This window comes from Pleurodeles waltl, chromosome 2_1 (assembly GCF_031143425.1).
Source record: "Pleurodeles waltl isolate 20211129_DDA chromosome 2_1, aPleWal1.hap1.20221129, whole genome shotgun sequence".
Taxonomy (NCBI): Eukaryota; Metazoa; Chordata; class Amphibia; order Caudata; family Salamandridae; genus Pleurodeles; species Pleurodeles waltl.
This window is the reverse complement of record NC_090438.1, coordinates 655,533,205-655,557,137: the sequence shown is the minus strand read 5'-3', so window position 1 is coordinate 655,557,137 and position 23,933 is coordinate 655,533,205. Positions and strand designations below refer to the sequence as shown.

Below are 23,933 nucleotides of genomic sequence, written 5' to 3'. Positions count from 1 at the left end.
TGTGACCTGTCTAGAACATGCCATGGCCAGTGCAACAGGGGAAGGGCCCCAGCTTTCATGTTGGAGGAGTTGGCGAGGCTTGTGGATGGGGTCCTATCCCTGTATGGCCAGTTGTATGGGCATCCAGACCAACAGGTGAGTACACCATGGGTACGTTGCATGCGACATGGCTGCATGGAGATGTGTGTGTGCTGGCAGTGTGTCATTTGGGGGTGTATGGCAGGTGGCACTGTTAATGCAGAGGTACTGGTCATGTGTGTGCCTGATGAGGGGCAAATGAAGTTTGTAGGCCATATGTGTGACAGGCTGGATTGCCTGGTTCATGGTGTCCCACTGTTTGTGTTTCTTCTGCAGGTCAGCATCCATCAGAAGAAGGGGTTGTGGCGTGCCATCGCCAAGGACGTGTGGGCCCTGGGGGTCTATAGCAGGTGGACCACCCACTACAAGAAATGATGGAAGGACCTGAGATGCTGGGCCCGGAAGACCGTGGAGGCCCAGCTGGGGATGGCCTCCCAACGAGGGAGGGGTGCCCGTCGGAACCTGACCTCCCCGATGGTACATACTGGAGGTGGCCTACCCAGAGCTGGATGGGTGCTTGAGGGCATAACAGCAGCCACAAGGGGATGAGCACAGTGTGTTTGACAACCATCTCTGTTGCCTGGCATGGGATTTGGGTGCAGGGTACTAATCTGATGATGCCCCAATATGCCAGTTTAGATATTTCTACGTGGTCCAGCTTAGGTTAATTGGGTGAAATGCATGTTTTTGATCGCTATGTAGCTGGCTTTCCATGGCAGACAGGGCTTAGGAGGTACCAGTTGGTGTGCAGATGGCAGTGTTTGGCTCCTCTTTGCTAAGGTTCATAGCCAATGGTATGCCAGTGTGGTCCATACTGCCCATTCTCAGTCTCAGTGTGTGACAGTGATGTTTATGCCATCTGCGCTGTTGGTGCTGTTATTGACCCTATGCTCCCTTCCCCCCCTCCTCTCCTTTTGTCATCCTGTCCATGTGTGCATTAGCATTATCTAGCAAAGGATCAGGGGCACCGGCGAGTGAGGTAGCTGCAGCTCACAGGATCCAGGAGGCGGAGTCCACCAACGCCAAGAGGACCAGTGGGACAGAGGGCAAGGGGAGCACCACAGCGGGGAAAGGAGCTGATACCACTGACTCTGATTCCTCCTCCATTGGTTGCTCCCTGGTGGTGGTGGACCCCTCTGAGACAACCCCAGCTACAGGTTCTACCCCCAACCCCTGTACCAGCACCACCCTCCCAGTAGCCCCCCACTGAGTTGCTCGTGCCCGATCACCCAGGAGGGTGGGCATCTCAGGCCCTGCCCCAGTCAGCCCTGCTGCCCTCATCGAGGAGGCTATTGACCTCCTGAGATCCATCTCTGTAGGGCAGTCAACCATAATGAATGCCATCCAGGGGCTGGAATCCCAGATACAGCAAAGCAGTGCCTTCCTGGAGGGCATTCACGGTGGCTTGGTGGCCCTACAAAGATCGTTTCAGGCTCTTGCCTCTTCACAGACGGCAGCCAGTATCCCTGTTTCTTCCGTCCCCCCTCCAACCAACACTTTCCAGTCCCAGTCTCCTCACCCCCAACCAATCCCACACACGCATTCAGGCAAGCATGCACACAAAACATTACACAAGACTCACACAGACAAACACATGCAACACACTTCAGTCCACAAGCACTCACACAGCCAACATACAGATGCACAAACATAATCCACTGCCTCCACTGTCTCCCTCTCCTCCGCCTCCCTCAAAGTCACATCCGCACTCACACCTGCATGCACTGCATCAACAGTCGCTGAACCTGCCACCTGCACAGCCTTGCCCATAGTCATCACAACAGCAGACCCGCAGACATGCACCCCACACACCACATGCGCAGTCACCACCACCATCATCACCACCACATGCAGCATATCCACCTCACTTGCAGACACTACCACAACATCCATCCACACGTCCTGTTTGACCTCCCTCACCCTGTCTGCTCCACTCCAAAGACACACAAATGCTCACACTCAGGCCCCCAACAGCCATCCACCTCACACATGAACACTGTCCATGCACCTGCACCCAAATCCAGCACACCTCCTTCTCCTAGAACCACTCCCTCTACCTCCACACCCATTCCTCCTCCCACATCCCACCCCATTGGCCCTAAGGAGCTTTTCTTGTCCCGCCTTGACCTCTTCCCTCCCCCCGTCCGGCCCGTCAGAGGAAGGACCCACCCCCCAGTCGAGTACCTCAAGCACCCAGTCTGACTCTGTCCCAAAATCTCCAGCTGCCACTAAGGGGCACATGAGTGCAATGCCATCCCTCCCACCCCAAGGACACTCCTCCGCCCCCAATATGGAGGGCTAAAGTACTGCTCCCTCCGAAACAAATAACCAAAACCATGGAGCCACCTCCAAAACCAAAGGCCAAGGAGAGCCCTCCCAAAACAAAGGCCAAGGAGACCCCTCCCAAAACAATGGCCAAGGGGACCCCTCCCAAAACAAAGGCCAAGGAGACCTCTCTCAAGACAAAGGCCAAGGAAACACCTCCCAAGACAAAGGCCAAGGAGACCACTCCCAAAACTAAGGCCAAGCAGGCCCCTCTCAAAACTAAGGCCAGGAGGCCCCTCCCAAAACTAAGGTGAAGGAGCCCCCTCCAGAAACAGAGGCCAAGATGCCCCCTCCAGAAACAGGGGGAAGGAGCCCCTTCCAGAACCAGTGGGCAAGGAGCCCCCATCATCACCAGAGTGCAAGGAGTCCCCTCCAGAACCAGTGGGCAAGGAGCCCCCTCCATCACCAGAGGACAAGGAGCTCCCTTTCAAACCAGTGGGCAAGGTGCCCCCTCCAGAACCAATGGCAAGGAGCCCCCTCCAGAACCAGTGGGCAAGCAGCCCCCTCCAGAACCAGTGGGCAAGGAGTCCCATCCAAAACCAGTAGGCAAGGATCCCCCCCCCAATGAGAAGACCCCCCCACCACCCACCTCCCCCGCTGGCCCCAGAGGTGCCTGCCCATTTCTAACATGACTCCCATGAACAGAGGAGTCCCGATATTGTCAGGAGTCAAGTTTGGGCTTGGACTTTGCCCCGTGGGCATTAGAGACTTTGAACTGGCCTTTGAGCCTGCATGTAAATTTGCAGTTGTGTATGTTTTGGGATTTTGGCTTTTCATCCAACAGGATTACAGTGGTTGGGACAAGAGGTATGTGTCCTGGCTTTCTTGCTTCTGGGTCCTGTTACAGTTGATTTACTCTGCAGATGGTTCTGGGTGTGTAGTTTGTGTGTATGGTGTGTGTTGTCTGTGTGTGTGTCACTCTCCCCTTCCTCCCTCCCTCAGTTGTGTGCTAGGCAACTGTACTCACCGTCTTCGTCAGTGTTGGTGCTCAAGGACAGCCATGGCGTGGTACAACATCGGGAAGACTTGCAGTTCAGGTTCCATGGCGGCCGCAGACTCCTCTGTGTCCGTGGTGGTGAGTGTCTCCTTTTATATGATGTGTTACCGCCCCGGAAATCCTGACGGTGTGCTATGTCATAAGATGGTGGGTGGATAATTGTCTTCCGCCTGACTGTAGGTGACTACCGCCATGTTCAGTGGTCATACCGTGCTGGCAGTCAGTGGAGTACATTGGCTGTCTATGGGAGATATCAGCGCCATGGTCATTATTTGGCGGTCATTACCACCGGCCCTGGTGACGGTACTACCACCATCACCGGCGTGGCGGTCACCTGACCGTCAAGGTCATAATGAGGGTATAGTGCCATTTTAATAGGGACTTTTAAGTAGATTAAAAATGGCAACTGGGGAGAGAGCACATTCACTTTAGCACTGGTTAGCAGTAGTAAAGTGCGCAGAGTCCTAGTACAAGCAAAAATGAGATCAGCAAAAATTGTGGAGAAAGGCAATAACATTTGGAGAAGACTACCCCAAGGCTGACAGGTCTAACACTGGTCCTAAAGCAAGCAGTATGCCATCAACAGCCTTGACTTGTTCAGACAAAATCATGATTAGGAAACATCTCATATTGTCTGCTATCCAACAGTGCAGGAATGTCATCGGTCTTTCCATTTTCACTTCTGAATGAAATATGTGAAAGAAACAAATGCCTCATACAAGGTCCAATATAAGGAAGTCAGTGCATTTCTTCTTTGGCTTCTTTCACAGAGAGACTTTTGGAAAGTTTGAAAACCCAATTTGAGACTTCTTTCATTTCGCTTCTCTTGAAATCTGTGTTCAATTTAAAAAAAAGATGTCATAAGTTCAGAAAATGCTGATAAGTACCAACCAATTCATGATTGATCTCCATTCTTTTAATCCATGTAAAAATAATGTAATTCAGGTCCTCTCACCCCAAGTAGTCTCAGCAGTCTATTGTGAAACTAAGTTACAGACAGGCAGTTTGCCACTACTTCCGTTAACTATCACAAGGAACCTTCTTTGTGGAATATTCAATATCTGGGCATTCACACATCTTCTGAGAAGCAAGTAGTAAGCAGCATAGCTCTCCTGATAGTGATCCAAAGCAGTTACTAAAGGTACAACCAAAGCAAAAGCTGGTCCAGAAAGACTGTTATTAAGGCCCAAATTTATACTTTTTTACACAACACTGCACTAACGCAGTGTTGCATGAAATAGTTTACCGCCAGCTAGTACCATTCCAAGATGCCAGCCTGGCATCTTATTTATGGAATAACACAAAGGGTGGGCTAATGTCATGAAAAGGACGTTAGGCGGGTGGGGATGGTGGTGTGGGAGAAGGGGGTTTTGCATGTTTTGCAGGCTGGGTAGAGTGAAAAAAGATGACTCTAACTAGCCTAGCGTCATTTCTTGATGCTAAACCTACCATACCATATGACTCCTATATTACAAAAGACAGGAGTCATGCCCACCACCCCAGTGGCCAGCACAGGAGACAAGGGTCCCCTGGGCATGGCCATTGCACCCACTTCCATGTAGGGGGGGCATTTCAGGGCCCCCAAAGACACTTAAAAAACAAAATACTCACCTCTACTTAGCTTTACTTTCCTGGGATGGGGGTCCCCCATCGTCTGCTGTCTCTCTGGTGTGGGTGGCGGTGTCCCTAGGGCCTGGGGAGGGCACCTGTGCACTTATTCCATGGTGTTCCACCATGCAAATAGGCCCACAGGTCCCCTAACGCCTGCTCTGACCCAGGCGTTAAATAATGGTGCTAAGCAAACCCCCTCTCTCCCGTGCACCAGTTTTGCTCGGGAGGATAAATAAGGCACCTGGGCCTTAGAGTTATTTTTTGCCGGGAACGCCTACCTTGCAGCTCATTGTCGCAAGGTAGTTTCCCGCTGGCAAAAAATGACTTTAACTCCAAAACTTTGCCGCTAGACGGGTCTAGCGCTAAAGTATAAATTTGGAGTTGGGTCTGCATTGAATTAGAATTGTTTTTTAAAAATGACACTAATTCAGCGCAAACAGAGTATATATCTGGACCTAAGTATCATACCAATGAAAGATCATAAGTAAATTGTACAAAGTGAAAACAAAATTCACTGTTAGGAAATCCAAAAATTCCATCAAATTCATAGGATCCCAGAAAAACATGGGACACCAGGGGACTACTTAGATACAGGTAGACCTTATTACTAAGATCTGTTTTAGATAATTATTTGTGAGTAGTATTTGTTGTAAGTTTTGAGCCAGGCCCTGATAAATATCCATGTTTAAGCAGACCTATGCATTTGTTGGTGTTCCAATCCATCAAGGACTAGATACAATAAAGATCTCTCTTGCTTCCTTTGTGAGTTCCTAAAGAAGACTTTTTACTGTACTCCAATGCCACCCATCTCTTATATTTCATGTAAAAGGTGTCACATATCTCCTTAAGAAAGTCCAAATAAGGAGAAATAAACTAGAAAGAGCAGAAATAACTTTCTTGACAATGGCTAGTTTGAATTGAAGAGGATGAGCTATGCATGAGTTGGGAAGTAATTCACCAAAAATACCCAGAAACAGAAAAGGGAAAGAATCTAGCATAATGTTTTCAGTTAGAGACTTCAATAGGGAAATGTAGCTGTGCAGAAAAGGTAGAAAAACCAGGAACAAAAGATATAAAAAAATGGCAAATGGATGCAGCAAGGATAAGAGAATCATGCATTTTGACACATGTTGTGATTGAGTATATCAGTAGATCAGTAAATGTAAAGGAAGTAAAGGAAAATGGTTGAACACCATCTTGAACAGGGAAGCTCTGGCAGCTTAAGATGGAAAGTTGACCATTTTGGTTTAGAATAAATATAAGCCTAATCACCGCTAACCTCACAAGAAATCAGTGATGTTCTTCTATGAAAGGTGCAATACGGGAGATCAAAAGTCCAAAATCCGGCCTTTTATCTATCTGACATTTCTTCTCCTTACCAGAATACATCTAAATTCTCAGTCCACCATCCTAGACTGCCTGGACAAAGAGAATTGGATCCTTCCTGAATGATAAGCAAGCTGCCTTCTTCTCTGCTGATACAGAACCAAGCTATCACTGAGGATCCAAAGCTGCTCTCTGCTGATTCCTGTCTGTTGATTTAAAAGTGGTGGGCCAAGCCGCAATAGAAAGAGAAAGTTAAGGGAAATGACTGATCATATTTGTGAGACAAAAATATATTCTTCTGTCACACAGGCTTTGTAACTCTTTGCTGCAATCCGCAAGCAAGAGAAAATGATTTAGGATGACTGAATTCAGTTTGAAGAATAATTACATTTGCACAAAGGAACAAAATACATTACTTAAGATAAATACACCGATACAAACACTAAATATAATGGATTTTCTAGAAAATACATTTTCTGAAATACAGGAAAGAGTTGTGTGAGCACAAAATATCAGGAAAATATTGCAGGTGTATCGGAAAGTTGCGAGTTAATGGAAGTGCTACTGTCAAATAGCTGTTGTTGCCTGCTACAAAGATAACTGAATTGTGTATAATTCAGAAATAGGCGTATTTAAGAATAATCAAGAAGAGTTAGAATCCTTGGTGCAGGGTCCCAATTATATGACAAAGAAATGAGTGAGCCATGCTCAAAGATGTTCTGGATCAGAAGCAATACAACATTACTGGAGATCTTTGTGTGAAGACAAGGTGGGTTAGTTATGAATGCTCACTCTTTGAGAATACAGGTGTTTTTCATAAAACGACATGTGCATTGAATTTTCTCCTAGTCATTTAATGGATTAAATAACTTTAACAGAAGGGAAACCCCTATCATTACATTTTTTATGATTCTGCTGTAAATTTGTTAGGCCATGTGTGTGTGTGTGTGTGTTATTTTTTTTTCGAGAATACAATAATGGAAACTACCTCTAATGTGGAGAGCTTCAAGACCTACATTATGGCCCTCATTACGAGTTTGGCGGTCCAAGGTTGCACTGCCACAGGCCCGGCAGAGAAGAAAGCCATATCTTACGAACATGGAAGTGCTCACAACCAGACAAAGCCAATAGACTGCCAGTGCAGATGGACCACTGCGGCAGGCATCTCCATTCTGGCGGGACCATGTTACCGCAGAGCATATTACTAGGTTACACACCGCCCACAGATCCAGTGCATTCAGACTGCCACTAAAACCCTGGCAGAAACAACCAGTATAAAAGGAGAAACCCACCTTCAGAAACACAGACACGTCCAGAGCCACGATGGAACCTGAACTTGAAGTCTTCCCATTGCCCCTGATCGCTCTACACCTCCAGAACCAGCAACGGTGACAAAGACAACAACCGTAAGTACACCCACCGAGCACACACTGGAAGGAAAGGCATTAGTACACACCCACAAACAACACACACACCCAGGATGGTGAGCGACAGCCACAGATGCCAAGTAACACCAATACCAACACACATACACATATCAATGTAAATGCACACACACACACAACACCAACATAATGGTACACAACACCATCACAACACATCACAGCGAGTACAAAGCACAAGGAAACCACAACACATGCTCCAACTCAATCACATCACATACACAAAATACACAGCATACCAAATCGCACAAGTACAACACATCCATCACGAAGGAAAGGCAGGACAAGTATGTCTTCATCGAGAGCAACAGGCGGTTGGCCCATATCTATTAGAAAGACCGATATGAACATTTTAAAAAATGGACAAATAAGACCAACTGGCCAGACTAAATAGTCCAAGTGCCACAGGCACTTATGGCACTTGTGAATGCCCCAACTTGACTCCTGGCTGCCAAGTGGCCTCCACATGGTAGGGGCATCAAGAGGGCAGGCAGGCACCACAGGGTGATGGGGTGGTGATCGAGGGGGGTTAGGTTTGAGAGTGGGGTCCTCGGGTTTGCCCTTGGGTTTGGTGGGCTTTGGGCTTGGCTTACACCTTACTTTGTGGCTCCTTTGGTTTGTCCTTGGGAGGAGGAAGCTTGGGTTTGGGGCTGGGTTGATTTTTTTGCAGGGGTAGAGACATGGGCAACACCGGGGGGGAATGGAGAACTGTTAGGTGGAAGGGCTGGAGTCGGGGAAGGACACAGTACATTTTGGGGAATCACAGGGTGGGAGAATGGTATGGAGGAGGGAAATCTCATAAAGGAATATTTTCTTTTCAAGGACAGTCAAGGAAAAAGCGTTTGGGAGAGGAGCGAGAAGGGTTGGTTTTGAGGTATGTTTGTGTAGGTGTCTTTTGGGTGTGTGACTGCGGGCGTGTAGGTGTCTTGGGAGGAGGGGGGGAAATGGAAGGAGGTGCAGGGAGATGCCACGGTGGATGGGTGACTGTCTGTTGGGGTGCTGCCTGCAGGTAAGGTGGATGTGCTACATGTGGGGGTGTTGATAGTTGTGGTGAGTGCGCATGTGGTGAATAGGGTGGATGTATGTGGGTCTGGAAGTGTCATGACTGTGGGTATGACAGGACTAGTGGCTGCATCAGCGAGTTTTCGTGTTGTGCCAGCAGGTGTGAGTAGTGTAGTGTCTATGAAGGAGGGGGTGGTGAGGGGGTCAGTGTAGGGAGTGGATGTTGTTTTGTGTGCAGGTGGGTGTTGCCTATGTGCATGCTGGTGAGGGCAGCAGGGCTGAGTGGGACAGATACAGAGGTGTCTGTGGCGAAGAAGATGCCCACCCTCTTGGGTGAGTGGGCACAAGCAACTGGGTGAGAGCAACTGGGAGGGTGGTGCTAGTAAGGGTGGTGGCGGACACAATGGTGCAAGGGTGTTCTCCGATGGGCCCGCTACTGCCATGGAGTGTCCACTGGAGGAAGAATCCGATGATGATGTTGAAGAACTCATCTCCCCGTGACACTCCCCTTACCCTCTGTCACACTGGGTCCATGGGCCTCTCTGGATTCAGCCTCCTGGGTCCTGTGGGCTGCCACATCCCCACTCGCCTATGCCCCTTCTCCTTCGAGAGGTAGGGAAACATTCAAAACCTAAGTCTCATTGACATATTTGAACATGTACATATAATTCTTTACATCTCACATCAGGGAATGCTATTGCCAAGGCACTATAAGTCTGCTAATACCTATTGCACATGCAATGCTGTAAGTCTTAGGTTACATCACATGTGCACACAGCTAGGAATTTGGACATGTGAAGGCTGTGACTTTGCTGCGCTACTAGGATATGCCTAGAACATATGACAATTCACATGGAGTCCTTAAATTGTCAAATCAGTTAGGTCTCTGGGTCATCATCTGAACTAGTAGCACTCCATTTTTATACAGTCTAGTCCACACAATGACATCTAAACAAGCAGCACTTGCTGTACCATCAGTCCTCATCTTAGAGCCATTAACAGTGTCCCATTGTTGTGTCACAACACATCTCTGAACTCTGACCGTGAGGCATCCATCACTTCCAACTGTCCTCTACTGCTGGACAGGTGTCTGCCATTATATGTACAGTTAATGGGTTTATCTGAGAAATGTAAGTGCACCATGACACTGAATAGTCCCTATCAGTGCACAGGCCCATTTATGCACATCATACGCAGCCACATACATGAGGGATACAACACGTATGTAACATGTAGTGAATATGCCCCTACATGCTGGCCTGTTGACTGTTTGGCTGCTTATTTAAGTCATAGGTACAAGCATGTCCTGTGCGGGACACATATGTGCACATGACCTGCACCATCACACATGTATTAGTTAAATCCATACCATGTACAGGACCAGTTATTGCCAGCACGCATGCCATTAATAACACTCCTACATACCCTATGTAGTTACTGTTTCCCATACAGTCATGTCTGCATTGTTTAGTGTGTAACACGATATATTGGACTGATAACATGTTTGACCTGAACATCACATGAAACGATATTTCCCTCTCCAACCTAGATACCTTGTAATGAGAAGGAGGAATGAACCAGTGTACCGTTCGGCAGTCAACCTCACCACCTTGGAGGAAAGACACATCGTGCAGACCTACAGATTGAATCATGTCACCATCATGGAACTCTATACTCAGGTGGAGGCTGCCTACCATCTGCAATCCCAATGCCATCCCATGGTCCAAGTGTTGTCGGTGCTGCACTTCCTTGCCACAGGGTCCTTCCATTTTTCAGTGGGCTTGGCTGCAGGGATGTCACAGTCCATGTTCAGCATTGTGTTGTGGGATGTACTGTCAACTTTCCAGAAGCACTGAGACAGTTACCTCCAGTTTACCCAATCTGCGGATTTGGCCACTGTGAAAGCTGACTTCTAAGAGCCTGGACCCATCCCTCATGTAATAGAGGCTATTGATGGCACCCATATTGCTTTGGTTCCTCCAAGTGTCAAGGAACAGGTCTATCGGAACTGGAACATTTTTCACTCTATAAACATGCAGGTGGTGTGCTTGGTGGACCAGTATATCACCCAGGTGACTGACAAGTTTCCGGGAACTGTCCTTGATGTCTACATAATGAGGAACAGCAATATCCCAAACATGATGGCACGTCTACAATGAGAGAGGGCTTTCCTAATTGGTAGGTATATGTGTGGATGTGTGTCTCTGTTGTTGCACCTGTCAACACTATCTTTTTCCATGTGTCTGTATCTGGTTGTAACAGCTCCTGCCTCTATTCCCACAGGAGACTCTGGATATCCTGACCTTGCCTGGCTTTTAACACCAGTGAGGTACCCTGCCTCCGATGCAGAGACACATTACAATGAGGCCCACGGTAGGATGAGGTGTGTAATTGAAAGGACATTATACCTACTCAAGGCAAGAGTAGTTAAAATGGTTCAACGTCTTAGGAGGTGCCCTCCTTAACAGTCCCCAAAAGATGTGTAAGCTAATTGTTGTCTGCTGCATGCTCCACAATCTGGCCCTCAGATATAACATTCCATTACAAGCAGATGAGGAGATGGCTGTTGGATCTCTGGGTGGTGTTGGACACATGGGGAGTGATTAGGAGGCAGATGAGAATGGTGCAGCTGAGTCCAGGACAGGGTTGATCAATCAGTACTTCCGATGACCTACAGTTATGTTCTCAGCGTGATTTGGCAAATTACATCTTAGCACTTGGATACAATGAAATGTCCATCCTGGCCAGGGTTATCAGTGGGGATGCCACATTTACTCTTCCTATATGTCGCTGATGAAGGACGACTGATTGTATTTCTGGAGCAGTGTAAGTGATCAACACATTGCCATTTTGACCATCTACAGGTTGGTAGGTTTACATCTACTTGCAATAATCCTGTTATGTGTAATTTGTCATGTCATCTCCTGTGCAGACGTGAGGCAGGTTATGGACTTTATGGAGAGTTTCATTTCATATACTACCTGCTGGTGGAGGCATTGATGTCAAGTTGTGTCTGCATACAATTGTTGGTGCTGTTTACACCCCATTCCAGATATCAGCTACATGTTTTTGGTTATACAATTATTGTATTTTTTTGATGTAGAAGTGCAATGTGATGTGCTCTTTTTGCTACGCATATGACACTGGCCATCATGGCAAGTTCCTGCATATGTGTATAGGGTGGCACCTTGACTCACATCCTGATTTGTGTCCCTTTGTTTTTGTTTTTACAGGTTGGACTACTGGGTCTACTCTGGTGTGTGCCTGGGCTACTGACTCTCCTTTGATACCACTAATAAGCCATCTGTGGTGTCCTAAGTTCCCTTCAGAGGATACATACCTATACTGTGATTTGCACTGGATGTGGGTTGATGGGTGATACATGACATGTCATTTAATTGTATTAACATTTACACATCATTTAATGAAGACACATTTGCATTTTCTGTGCCCTACAGTGTTTATTGTGCATATTGAGTTCAAAGGTTGATGAGTGGGGTCATGCTGGATGAAATCCTCACAGTAGATGGCCTAGCTGTAGGTACTACAGGTCCAGTGTCCAAGGACCATAGGAAAAGGTGAGTTATGGCATTGGACAGTCAACAGGGTGTGTCAATGGCACACAAGGAAGAATGTTCAGGAGAGGTTCACTTCCTAGTGGTGGTTTTTGTCTCGGCATCTGCCCCAGCAGAATGCCTGAATGGACAACCATGTTTTCGGCGGGTTCCTCAGCTACAGAGGGAGGGGATTTAGTGGCCTGTGGGTCCCCTGTCAGGGCCTCCAGTCCACTGGCCCCAGTAGTAGATGGCTCAGATGCTATGTTGCCAGTGGAGGAGGCTTGCTGGTAGTGGAGGTGGGATGCAGGATGCTGTAGAGGTCCCTGAGCAGCCCCGCAATGGTGGCATTGGAGGCACTGAGAGTCTGTCACTGCTGCATTGCCTCCTGGTGGCACTCCCTCTGCAGCTTTTGGTTTTCCCACAACATGGCAATTATTTGGCCCATCTTTTCCTGGGATTGCTGGGAGGCACTCGGGACCTGGGAAACTGACTCCTGGTCAGTTGGCTCCCTTGGCTGCCATGTCCTCGGGCCCACAGGTCCCTCCCACACCCCCTAACCCCCGTGCCGACACCCAATGTCACCAGGATCTTCATTGTCATGGGTTTGAGGGTTTGACTCTGGTCTCTGTACTGTGGGACCCACAATTGATTGTCTTGTCCTTGTGACACTGGTCTGGGGACAAGGGGTTGGCTGTGATGTTGTTGTCACTAGGTGGGGGGGTTGGATGTGGGCAGGCTGAGGCTGGGAATGGAGGACTGACCAGATGTCCCTGAAGGGCCAAGTAAGTCAACACTGTCCATGCATCCTGAGGTGTATTCGTCACTGGGGCCTTCATCCTAGGGAGGGCTGGCTGTTTCTGGCACTATCTTTGTGATGCCAGTGGATGGAGTTCCCGTGAAAGGAGTGGAAGAGAGTTACCTGGTGAAGGTGTGATTAGTTGTCTGTTTGTCTGATGCATACAGTGGCTTCACTTGATTCCCACTTATCGCAATGACATATACGGCACTGCAGGCATTGTTTGTTGTTTTTCTTAGGGGGATGACACGCTACATTGTGAAATGGGGCATGGGAATTACATAGCCTTCATTGCCATGAGTTTTCCTCATTCTGTGCATCCAGTTTGTGTGATGGGTGCAAGGGTTGCACATGACGGTTTTGTATTGTGAAGTCCGGTTAACAGGTATTGCAGTGGATGTGCAGGTGCATTGTGAGAGTCATGGGGCCATATGTACAAACAGTTTTCCCATAGACACAGAATGGGGAAAAACCTTTGCTACATCTGGCCCATAGTGTTTGTTATTGGAATTGCTATCCGAGCACTTGAGAAGGGACTGTTTGGGCATTGTAACTGGGTGGTGCTGTTGAATGCAGGGGAGGAGTATTGAGTGATTGGGTGTGAGGTGGAGTGGTTGATAGGGTCATTGGGAAAGTGATAGGGCGATGAGGAAGCATGCTGGACAGGAGTAGTTGGTTCCAGGGGAGTGTTAGTGACTTTCCAGACTCCAGTCTTCCTGGTATTCCAGTCAGGCCCTCAGGATGTAGTATTGCCAAGACTTTCTCCTCCTACAATGCAAACTATGGGGGTGGAGGTGGGTGTCCAACCCCAGTTTTGTGAATGGTGATCAGGTGTCGTGATGCCATGGAACACACCATTCCCCACAGATTGTTCAACCTCTTCCTGATGTCCTCCCTATTGCATGGATGGTTGCCCACTGAGTTGAAACTGTCACCAATTCTGTGCCTTAACTCCATCTTCCTGGCAATAAAGGTTTGCTGTACCCGTGCTCCTAACAGTTTTGGCTCTATCCTGACAATTTCATCAACCATGACCCTTAGCTCATTGTCTGTGAAGCCTGAGTGCTTCTGACGTGACATGGTGGTTTTGTTGTGGGTGGTGGTGTGTGTTGTGTGCAAGGGTGCAGTGTGTGGTGGTTGGGGGTGTTTGGTTATGTGCCCTGCTATGTGGTGTTTTTATGCAGTGGTGATGTGTGTATTGTATAGCTAGTGCAGTGATGTGGTGTGTGATGCATGTGTAGTGTGATGGTGGCTATGGTGTTGAACTGCTGTCTCTTCTGTGTGTGCACTTCTTTCTGTCAGTGTGTCTTTCTCTGGTTAAAAAAAACATTTGTGGGTATCTGTGGGGGTGTATTATATGGTGCAGCGAGCAGGTGTGTGTGATGTGTGTATGTGTCTCAGGTGTGGGGTATTCATACTATCCAATGTAGTGTTGTGTTCTGGCTGAGTTTATTTTTTGAGTGTGGCGGTTCTGATCGCCCATGGTTTACCGCCGTACAACTACTGCTGTGCTGATTTGAGGGTCGTAATATGGAGGGTGGGATGTGGTTCATGCGGTGATGCTGGTGGTGGGACGGCCTCTTTGCTGCCCTCAGTTGTCCTGGTTGTGTCGGATTTGTGGCTGTATATATTGTTTATATTTCACTCTCGTAGAGGCATATTGTTATTTAATATATTCATAAGAAGATCTAAGGGCTTGGAGAAAAGCTCTCATACTAGGACCAGGTGTGATGTCTCAGCCATAGGTATTTTGCCAGAATGGAAGATAGGAGTTAATAAAATTTGATCAATACAAATTAAAGGTAATTACATTGGTGGAAATAGTGTGTCCAGAGGCCCATGCATATGGAGAAGTTCTCTCAAGACATCAGCAGTTTGTAGCCAGAATTAGATTTCAACCTCTTCGTTGCTAGGCTTTCCCCCTCTCCCCTCCCCTTTTTTTGCCACTTTGAAGTAGTTTACACTTAGGATCTCATAACATGTTGTCAACATAAGCTACCCATGTCAAATTTGGGTCCTTTTTTATACCATCCAGGGAATTCTAAAGGAACCCAGGGACATTTGCACATCTCTGAATTTCTGGGTACCCACACTGGCATGCAAATTAGAGGTCATTTCTCAAAGTGACTTCTTTCTTACATACTGTCTTACATTTAAAAGGCACAAATGAAGAGAAAGACAAATGGTAATAACACATGCTCTGCCTTTCTGTGTTCCCCAAAAACTCCTCAGAAAAATGCTAACTTTTGTCTGCCCAGAATATCTTGCAAACCTCAACATTTGTCTAGAAAACACATTTTTATCAGATTTCTTGAATTTGAGGGGAGCCACAAACGTCCTTCCATTCAGCATTTCCCCAAGTCTGCCGATAAAAATGGTATCTCACTTGTGTGGGTAGGCTCAGTGCCCACTACAGGGAACACCCCAAAAAACAATGTGGACACATCACATTTTTCCACTGAAAAATGACTGTTGTTTTGCAATATGTCTGACTGTGGATTGATTTATGGCAGAGTACAGCTGTTTTGCTCCTGGCTCGAGAACCCAATTTCATAACAGTTCTTGGTATATTGGTGCCAATTAACAGTCTACGATACCGGTTGATGCAATTTGGAGAAGCCTCTTCAACTGTTGTCATTCATGGAGGGAGGGGAAAGTATTCATATTTCCTCATATATCCTCTGGTTTCTCCACAATATTTGCTGTCCTAATGACAACCATGCACTGATTAATCTGTTATTGGGGTTGAAACATCAACAGAACTCATAAATGTGGACAGGTTTTTACATTTTTAATGTGAATAACAATCATGACAATCACATTCAGCTACAATGAAGAAATGACTCAAAGCAGCAACCTTTTTATTTTTAACCAAGTGGTAGTGGCCAGACGTTGTACTGCCTTTAAATAGGTAATTTTGGACTCAAGGTGCATTAAAAAATGGTGGAATGTAATGTACGGCATACATGCAATTTAAGCTGTATTACAGGAGGGCATGATCACAATGGGTAATTTGATGTATATTTTTCACTAACTATAAACTGTATATAATTGTGTATCCTGAGTTCTATATGTTTTGGATAGAAGTATAAAAACTGGTTATTGTGCATTCGTGTTTATTCTTGTGCCAATAACAGTAAAACCTGGCTCTAGCTCTTGTGAGGATGGTCCCTTTCTTTAGTCAACAATGATAAATGAATAATTATAATAATAAAATATGTTTTTTTTTCGAGAGTGAACTAACTCTGATTTCAAAGGTTCTTTTTCCGTTAACCATGTTCATTATTATGGTATTTTAGAAGTTGGTAGCAATATCACATGAAAATAATAAGGTAAAGAAACAGAATAAGCTATTGTCAAACGTTCTTCCTCCCAAGCTAAGAAATTCATACAACAAACTATTTGGTGTCAGAAGACTGTATTTAACACATATTAACATTGGAGAAATGTGAGAAAATGTTTGCCAGTAACACTGACCTGTAGGTAATAAATTTAACTCTCAGCCTAATTAACTGAACCTTCTGTCATAAAAAAGCCAAACAGTGACACTCATGAGGCAATCACACTCCAGATTCACACATTCAGATGTAAAAGCCCATTTTTTAGGACAGGATTGCATCATCTTTGCAACACGCAACTACAACATTTCATACAACCTTAAACATATTAACTTATTAACATATTTCCTCCTTTGTCCGTCCCACAATTCTCCCACCATAATGCTTTACCCATTCCTTACATCTTTGCCCAATCTCCTTTCATCCCCAACATCTTCATCACTTCTTTTCCAAAACATCCTCTAAGGAGACCCTCTTTCTTCTGCCCCATACATCCTATGCAAACCTCTTCCTTCACCTGTACTCCTTTATTCCTCCCCCTAGGGGTGGATCTGCCCACCTCTAACTTTCTACCGCCCCCAACTACTGCCACCCAGAAAACCCCAGAGGGTGTCTTACTGCCCCACCCTCACTACTGCAACACAATCACTCATAATCAGTCCTGCCACACCAATCCTCTCATTCCACAGATTTCCCAGCATATCCCTCAGCTCCATCATATAATATGCATAGATTGAACAGATGCACACACCTACACAAAAAATCCCCTCTTCTTCCTCCTTGATGCCCCCATGTGCCACCACCTTAATGCTTCTCATTGCCCTATTGAGCTTTCCTCCTCAAAGGCCCTGTGCTTCACTGTTCCCTGCCATTTCCTCTGAGGCACAAATTCTGTCCATACTAGGCAAGTCCCAGCCATTTTTATTTCAACACTTCCAGGTCCCTCTGCATGTGTTGCAGTAGTGTTAGTCCAGATAATTGAACCAAATAATTTTCTCCCAAATGTAACACCAACATATCTGGGCAACCCTATATTGGCACCATCGTAGTTATGAATCCCCTTCCACTCTTCCCCCACCATCTGACTTCATGTCTGCTACTAGATAATCCCAGATTTTGTCCATAAATGTGATGTTCAGCCTATTTGGCTGCACGCATCTGGGGCCAGGGATTGCATGGACGATAACTGGTTGTAGGGAGGGCTGCTGATGACCCCCCTATGTCTTAAGACCAAGATCCAGGGGCCATCATACTCCCCATTGGTATCTCAATCTGCCTACCAACCTCAATTGTTTGCCTCAACTCACTAGCCGCTTGCCCAATCCAACATGGTAGATCTCCATTGCCACCAGCCCCTCTAGCCGCACCAGCTCCCTTTGCACGTCCCCATGACATCCCTTTAGGATTTTTCACTTGGCGTGTCTGTTTCACCTCCGGTTCCCTAGCTCTACATCAATGCGCCCACATATCATCAGATTCCTCCACCACCCTATGCTTCTCCCTAATCATGGTTTCCAAGTAAGTTAAAGTCCAGCCAACTGGAAGAATACCCCCCTCCCCAACTCCACATGCTGGCCCTGTCCATCAGCCTGTGTTCTGGGTTTCTGTTGTCTTCCGCCTGGCACTCTGCAGTGGCTCTCCACACAGTAGCCCACCACTAGTAGAGGCCCACCCTTCATTAGCTCCTCCCTTCTACCACTTACCACCCTGAGCTCCAGCCCAAGACCACCCTTTGAAGTCCCTGCCTGCTTCCTCTTGCCCCCAACACAGTGTTCCTGGGCACCTACCCCCCTACCCCCGTCTTCAGAGACAAGTCCAAAGGTGCATCAGAAATATTAGCCCTGGTATCGGTCCCATCCCTTTCACCACTTGCTGACCACTGGGCTGTGCTTCCACTAATTCAGCCTCTTGGCTGTCACTGGCCTCATCTTGCTGGACTGTATCAGGGAGGCTCCTACTCCTCCCTGTAGACTTTGTCTTTAATCCCCAGAGGGAAGCACTCCTGCCCCTCCTCACCCCCACTTTCCCTGACCTTTCTGCTTGAGGGTGTGCAAGCTGCCACTGCAGCCAGAACCCCACTAAAACAACCCATGTAGACCACCCATCCCAACCCAGGCCTGGTTTAATACAACATGCCTGAGCAGGTTAGCACGCCCGGCCACACCCAACATGTGAAGGGCCACAAACACAGCCTCTGGGGTCTCCCAAGTCTTCATGAGAGACTCACCGCTCAATCTCTCTCACCTAGAACGTGCTGCAAAGAACGGGCTGCACCAGCTTTCCTCCCTGCCTGGTGTCCAGTGGAGTCGGAAGAGGCCATCACCTCCACTTCCGACTCCTTAAAAACACTCTAACTTGGCCTGGTAGGCCCCGCCCACCACCATCCAATCTTATCCTGCATTCCACCCTCACAAACTCTCTTTGGGGAAGACTAGTCTGCGATTAGCTTCCTCCAGGACTTTCCACTGTTGTTTTCTTCTACTTAATAAAAAGGATCAAGTCCGGAAGTGAGTGCTCCAGTAGCGAATACTTGTATTTCTTCACTTCACAATCGGCCATTACCGATTTCCAACAAAACTTTCCTCTTCCTTTGGATAGGCAAGTTGTAGAGTGAAAAAATCCTACAAATCCTCATTCTAATCTCAGAATCAGTAAATACAGGTCAATTTCTCCCACCTTACATATATGAATAATAGCGTATTAATTGCTTTGCTTTTTTACCGTATATCGTGCATCCACTAGAATACCAGAAAAAGACAAATGCCCACAATATCCCTGATCAAACGTTCAAGCTGAAAAACACTAATCTCATTTCACCCCATAGTGTAGGGAATTATGTTGAATTATCTGCCGACTAAGCAACAGAAATCACCTCATTTTAGAGTAAAACTGGCGGTATTAGCCATTGCTCTCAGCTGCATATTCAGGTGTGTAACTTAGACACTATGGGGGTTATTCCAACTTTGGAGGAAGTGGTAATCCGTCCCAAAAGTGACGGTAAAGTGACGGATATACCACCAGCCGTATTACGAGTCCATTATATCCTATGGAACTCGTAATACGGCTGGTGGTAAATCTGTCACATTTGGGACGGAGTACCACCTCCTCCAAAGTTGGAATAACCCCCTATGATTGGAAAGGGTGTAAGCCTCAGAATTCCCAACAATCTTGTTAAAGCACATTATATGAGAAGCAGGGCACGAGGGGGGCTAAGAGGCAGTGGAAGTAGAGAGGAGTGGGGATTGTTTTTTCAAGAGCATTTTGAAAGATTTTTTGATAGTTACATTTGAAGATAATATGTTTCTACTCTACCACAATTGAGCACAGTGGGGGCTAAAAACAACCAGTGTTAGATTCCAAACATCAGCATTTTCCTGAGGACATTGAAACCTGCTTGTGCTTTTCCTGTAGATTGTTGACATCACTCTTTCTTGTAACACATGTGTTCAGAAGTCACTGAACACAGGGATGAGGCCTAATCAAGCTTATTCTTAATAACAGCAAGACTTAAACCCATATAAATGGTATGGGCCAGACACCTGGTGGCGTCTAGAGTCTTCCATTCTTCACTGGAGATTGGAACAAGTACAAGTCAGTGCACCAAGCCGAATGTCCACATTGAGCAAAATATGCCATGGTGTGGTGCAGTATGCTCCTTTCTCATTCACTCTGTCACTAAAATTATAGTGCGATTTAATTCCTTTCTAGACTTTCCAGCCTACTGTCATACATAGGTGTAGTGATTCAATAACCAGTGCATGATCTATGTGCCTTTTCTATTCTATGGCTATTGTTGGTTTGCATTCACAATGGCATATGAGTATGAGTTCCACTTAATCCAAAAGCATGCCGCAGGACTATATCAGTTCAATAAAGAATATATCAGTGAATCTTTGTCCCGATACATCATGATGGATGTGGTTGCTTAGTGGGCTAATGTATGTACTGCAGGAATCTGTGAATGAACCCTGCTAACAGATCTGAATGCTGACAGATCCATTAAATCTCGTATTTTTGAGAGGCCCGTAACATCAGTACCATAACGTTAGTAACAATGGAATGTGTTATCTGGCAGTACCGCTATGGTTCCTCTAAACATGAACGTGCTGTCTACAAAAAGGCAAATGTGTACTCCAGGACAGTGCTACTACAATTTGCATATAACCGCCTATCAAACTCTAGCCAAGGTTTCTTTTCAGCCCTCTTTTCTCCCTTTGCTATTGTGTTTTTCGTTTTTCACTTCCTACTTCTTTCTTTTTTAGCTGTTTTGCTAACTCATATTCTGGATCAAAGTCTGATGATTACAAATAAGTCCCGGTCCCTAAAAAAGAGTGTCGGAGAGACTAGCCTGAAACCACCCGCTCAAATTAAGCACTGCCCCTGTCAACTAAATCTGACCCTCTTTGCCCCCGTTTCCCCAGAGTCTACTCACTACGGAGATTACTGTGTCATACCCCTAACACCGCCCCCACTCCACGCCATTACTTGATGCTAAAACCGAAGTGTTGCACGAAAAAAATGCACATTTGATCTCACTTCTCATTTCATTTTGAGCTTAAATTCGCAATAAAAGAGCTCAGTACTTGATAAGATGACAGGCATTTAACAGCCCACATTTTTAATGACGGAATTCAAGTGAAATTTCAAAATTATGCCAGCATTAGGATGAGCTAAAAGGAAAACAAAGACTTAAACTACGTATTTTATTTTGCTTCAGGAACGCCTGCTGATGAGTCTCTTACCCAGGAACGTTGCTATGGAAATGAAGGAAGATTTCCTGAAGCCACCTGAACGGATTTTCCACAAGATTTACATTCAAAGGCATGACAACGTTAGGTAGGATTGACACCGAGTTAAGAAACGACGAGAATTAGATAACATTAAATACAAATATATTGGCATGTAGTGACAGCATGATGCGTGGAACATTGACAAGAAAAGCAGAAACGTGTGTGGCGTTGTTAGTTTCTGTGCGCATGAGTGGTTCACGCGCAGGTGGATGTTGGAGTCACTGAGTCATTACACCCTGCCTTTAATAAGCAGTGCTGGGAAGAATAAAGTCATAGCTGAGACGCAGTAGGTAGATCAGTTCATGCTGCATGACAGGCCAATTACTGTTTGTTAATCATGCAAATAGATTGCCACTTCCGCATACCACTACCAAGGTGATCAAGGGAGCTCTAAGATCCCCCACAAATAACTACTTCATGGCTTGCTGTAAATTCAAAAGAACTGTGACATGGAAGGGTCTTTGGTTGCATGTTAAGAGACATTTGGACTGTTACATTTTTTCATACTGTAAAGAATGTGGTGTTTGTTAGTTAAATGTACAGGTGATGCTAACCGAATTAGTAGAAAGTAATAGAGCACAGAAATAGATGTCATGGTGTTGCATTTGCCAACAAAGAAAACTTGGAATTAAAATGTTTACAATTGTTGCAAGGATATACAAATGATAAAAGACTGCTTGCTGAATATATTGTTTTGTAAACCAGTTACTTTATTAAAAGTCAAATCACGTGTTTACCTTAACTTGTAAAAACGTAGTTAGAATTTTGATAAAGGAATCTCTATTAATCAGCGTGATAAATATTCTGTCTTTGTTGACTGGAAAAAAAATTGCCACGGTTAGGGGTCTCTGCATGTCAGTCAGGTCTCCACCACCGAGTAGGTGATACTTTACATTGAGGAGAAATTAAAGGCACAGGAAATGCACTCCTAAGTGAAGGCATATTGCCAGTTTCCACTTTCCTTGTTGTTTAATCTCATGATGTGCGCATCCCTGCTTCTCAGAAGGCATGCAGATTAGGCTGCCTTGAAGGGTTATACTCGAGCATTATCTAGGGAGATTTCTAAAATGATATTTATATCTGTTTTTTAGGTTAGTCATTAGCCACCTAGGGAATCAAGAACAGATGGATTCCCATTTGGACGTTATAATGTTGTTCACCACTACTACCACTGAATGCACTAATCATTTAATTATAAACTCTTATCCTGGAAGTAGAGAACACTGGAATGCCTCTTACGCCTCAGGCATCACATGGACTGTGGGAGATTTACATTGGTGGTCACCATTGGCTGTCGGTGCTGTAGTGTAAAGCAAAGAGCTCACATTACAGATTATTGGTTGCTGTAACGTCGTCATGTTCACTGGAGCTTAACGTTGGTGGGCGGCAAGATCTAAGCGAGAACGAGCCAGTTTGCAATCACAAAGAGCCCAAAACATCAGGATTTCTCCTTTCCTTTTAGGAGAAGTTCAACGGATGCCACCCCAAGGGTACAGTACCTATGGGACATCTCTTGTGATTCAGGCATTTACTCCAGCAAAGGCCAGCATGCTCAGGCAGGTCCAGGTGCAGATCTGGGCAGGTCCAGTACAGTGGGCAAGCTGGGCCTTTAAAGGTAAGCTTCTGGAGCTTTTTGTGCCCCTGTAGCTCAGAACAGGAGGTCAGTCATCTGACCCTTGATTCACGTCAGCCTGGAATCCAGTCTTCCTTCTCAGACAGCAGGGTAGGCCTTAAGCAGCAGGATAGTCCTCTGGTAGCAGGGAAATCCTTCTGTATTAAGCAGTATCCACAGGTCCAGGAGTGTAATGAAGACTGGGTTTAGGGTTCCTTTTTATACCTTGTGCCCCACTTTGAACTGGAATACATTTCTGGATTTCCCTACAATCCCCCCTTCCCACCCTCACAGTAGTGTATGGATTTCCCTACCTCCCTTCCTGGTCTGAGGGTGCATTATGCTAGTGTGAAGCCCTTTTTGTCTGAGCTGAGGCAGTGTCTTTCACTTGTCAAGTCAGGATGTGCCATCCTGCCAACACCCCTGTTGTGTGACTGTCTGGGATGAATGTATAAAGACCAACTGCCAGCTACACCTAGACATGAGACCCAGGAACAGGCTGCAGGCACCAAATGGTTAGGGCAAGAAAAGGCCAACTTTCTAAAAGTGGTATTTTCACAATTGTGACTTAAAATACAACTTTACCATTAAATTCCTCAGACACCAATCACGGAATTCCCACCTCCTCCCAACCAAACGTCACAAGTGTTATAGGTAATGAGGTAACCTAATGTTTTCATAAGGGAAAGGTAGAGTTCAAAGTAGTGAAAAACAAATTTGTATGTTTTTCACTACCAGGGCATGAAAAACTTAAAGGTAAGTATCCAACTTTTTAAATAAAATGCACTCCACCCCACGGGCTGGTTAGGGCCTACCATAGGAATAATCTGTATATATTAAAAAGGGAGTTTTAGGACTGACAAAAGGTTTATTTTGCCAAGTTGAACTGGCTATTTAAAATTGCACACGGGCTGCAAAGGCAGGCCTGAGACATGTGCTAAAAGGTTTCTTAAGTGGATGGCACATTAAATACTGCAAGCCCACTAGTAGCGCATAATTTTACAGACGTTGGGTGCATATACCATTTTACTTGAAACATATAAGTAAATTAAATATACC

At 45.9% G+C, this 23,933-nt stretch overlaps 1 protein-coding gene across 1 annotated transcript in view; it reads left to right on the top strand.

Moving 5' to 3' along the window:
• The window catches only part of ADCY1 (adenylate cyclase 1), a 1,375,168-nt gene that overhangs the window by 299,747 nt on the left and 1,051,488 nt on the right, over positions 1-23,933 (top strand). Inside the window, exon 3 of the mRNA XM_069216207.1 lies at positions 21,190-21,308. Coding sequence (XP_069072308.1) covers positions 21,190-21,308 — 119 coding nt within the window. The remainder of the gene's footprint in view (positions 1-21,189; positions 21,309-23,933) is intronic.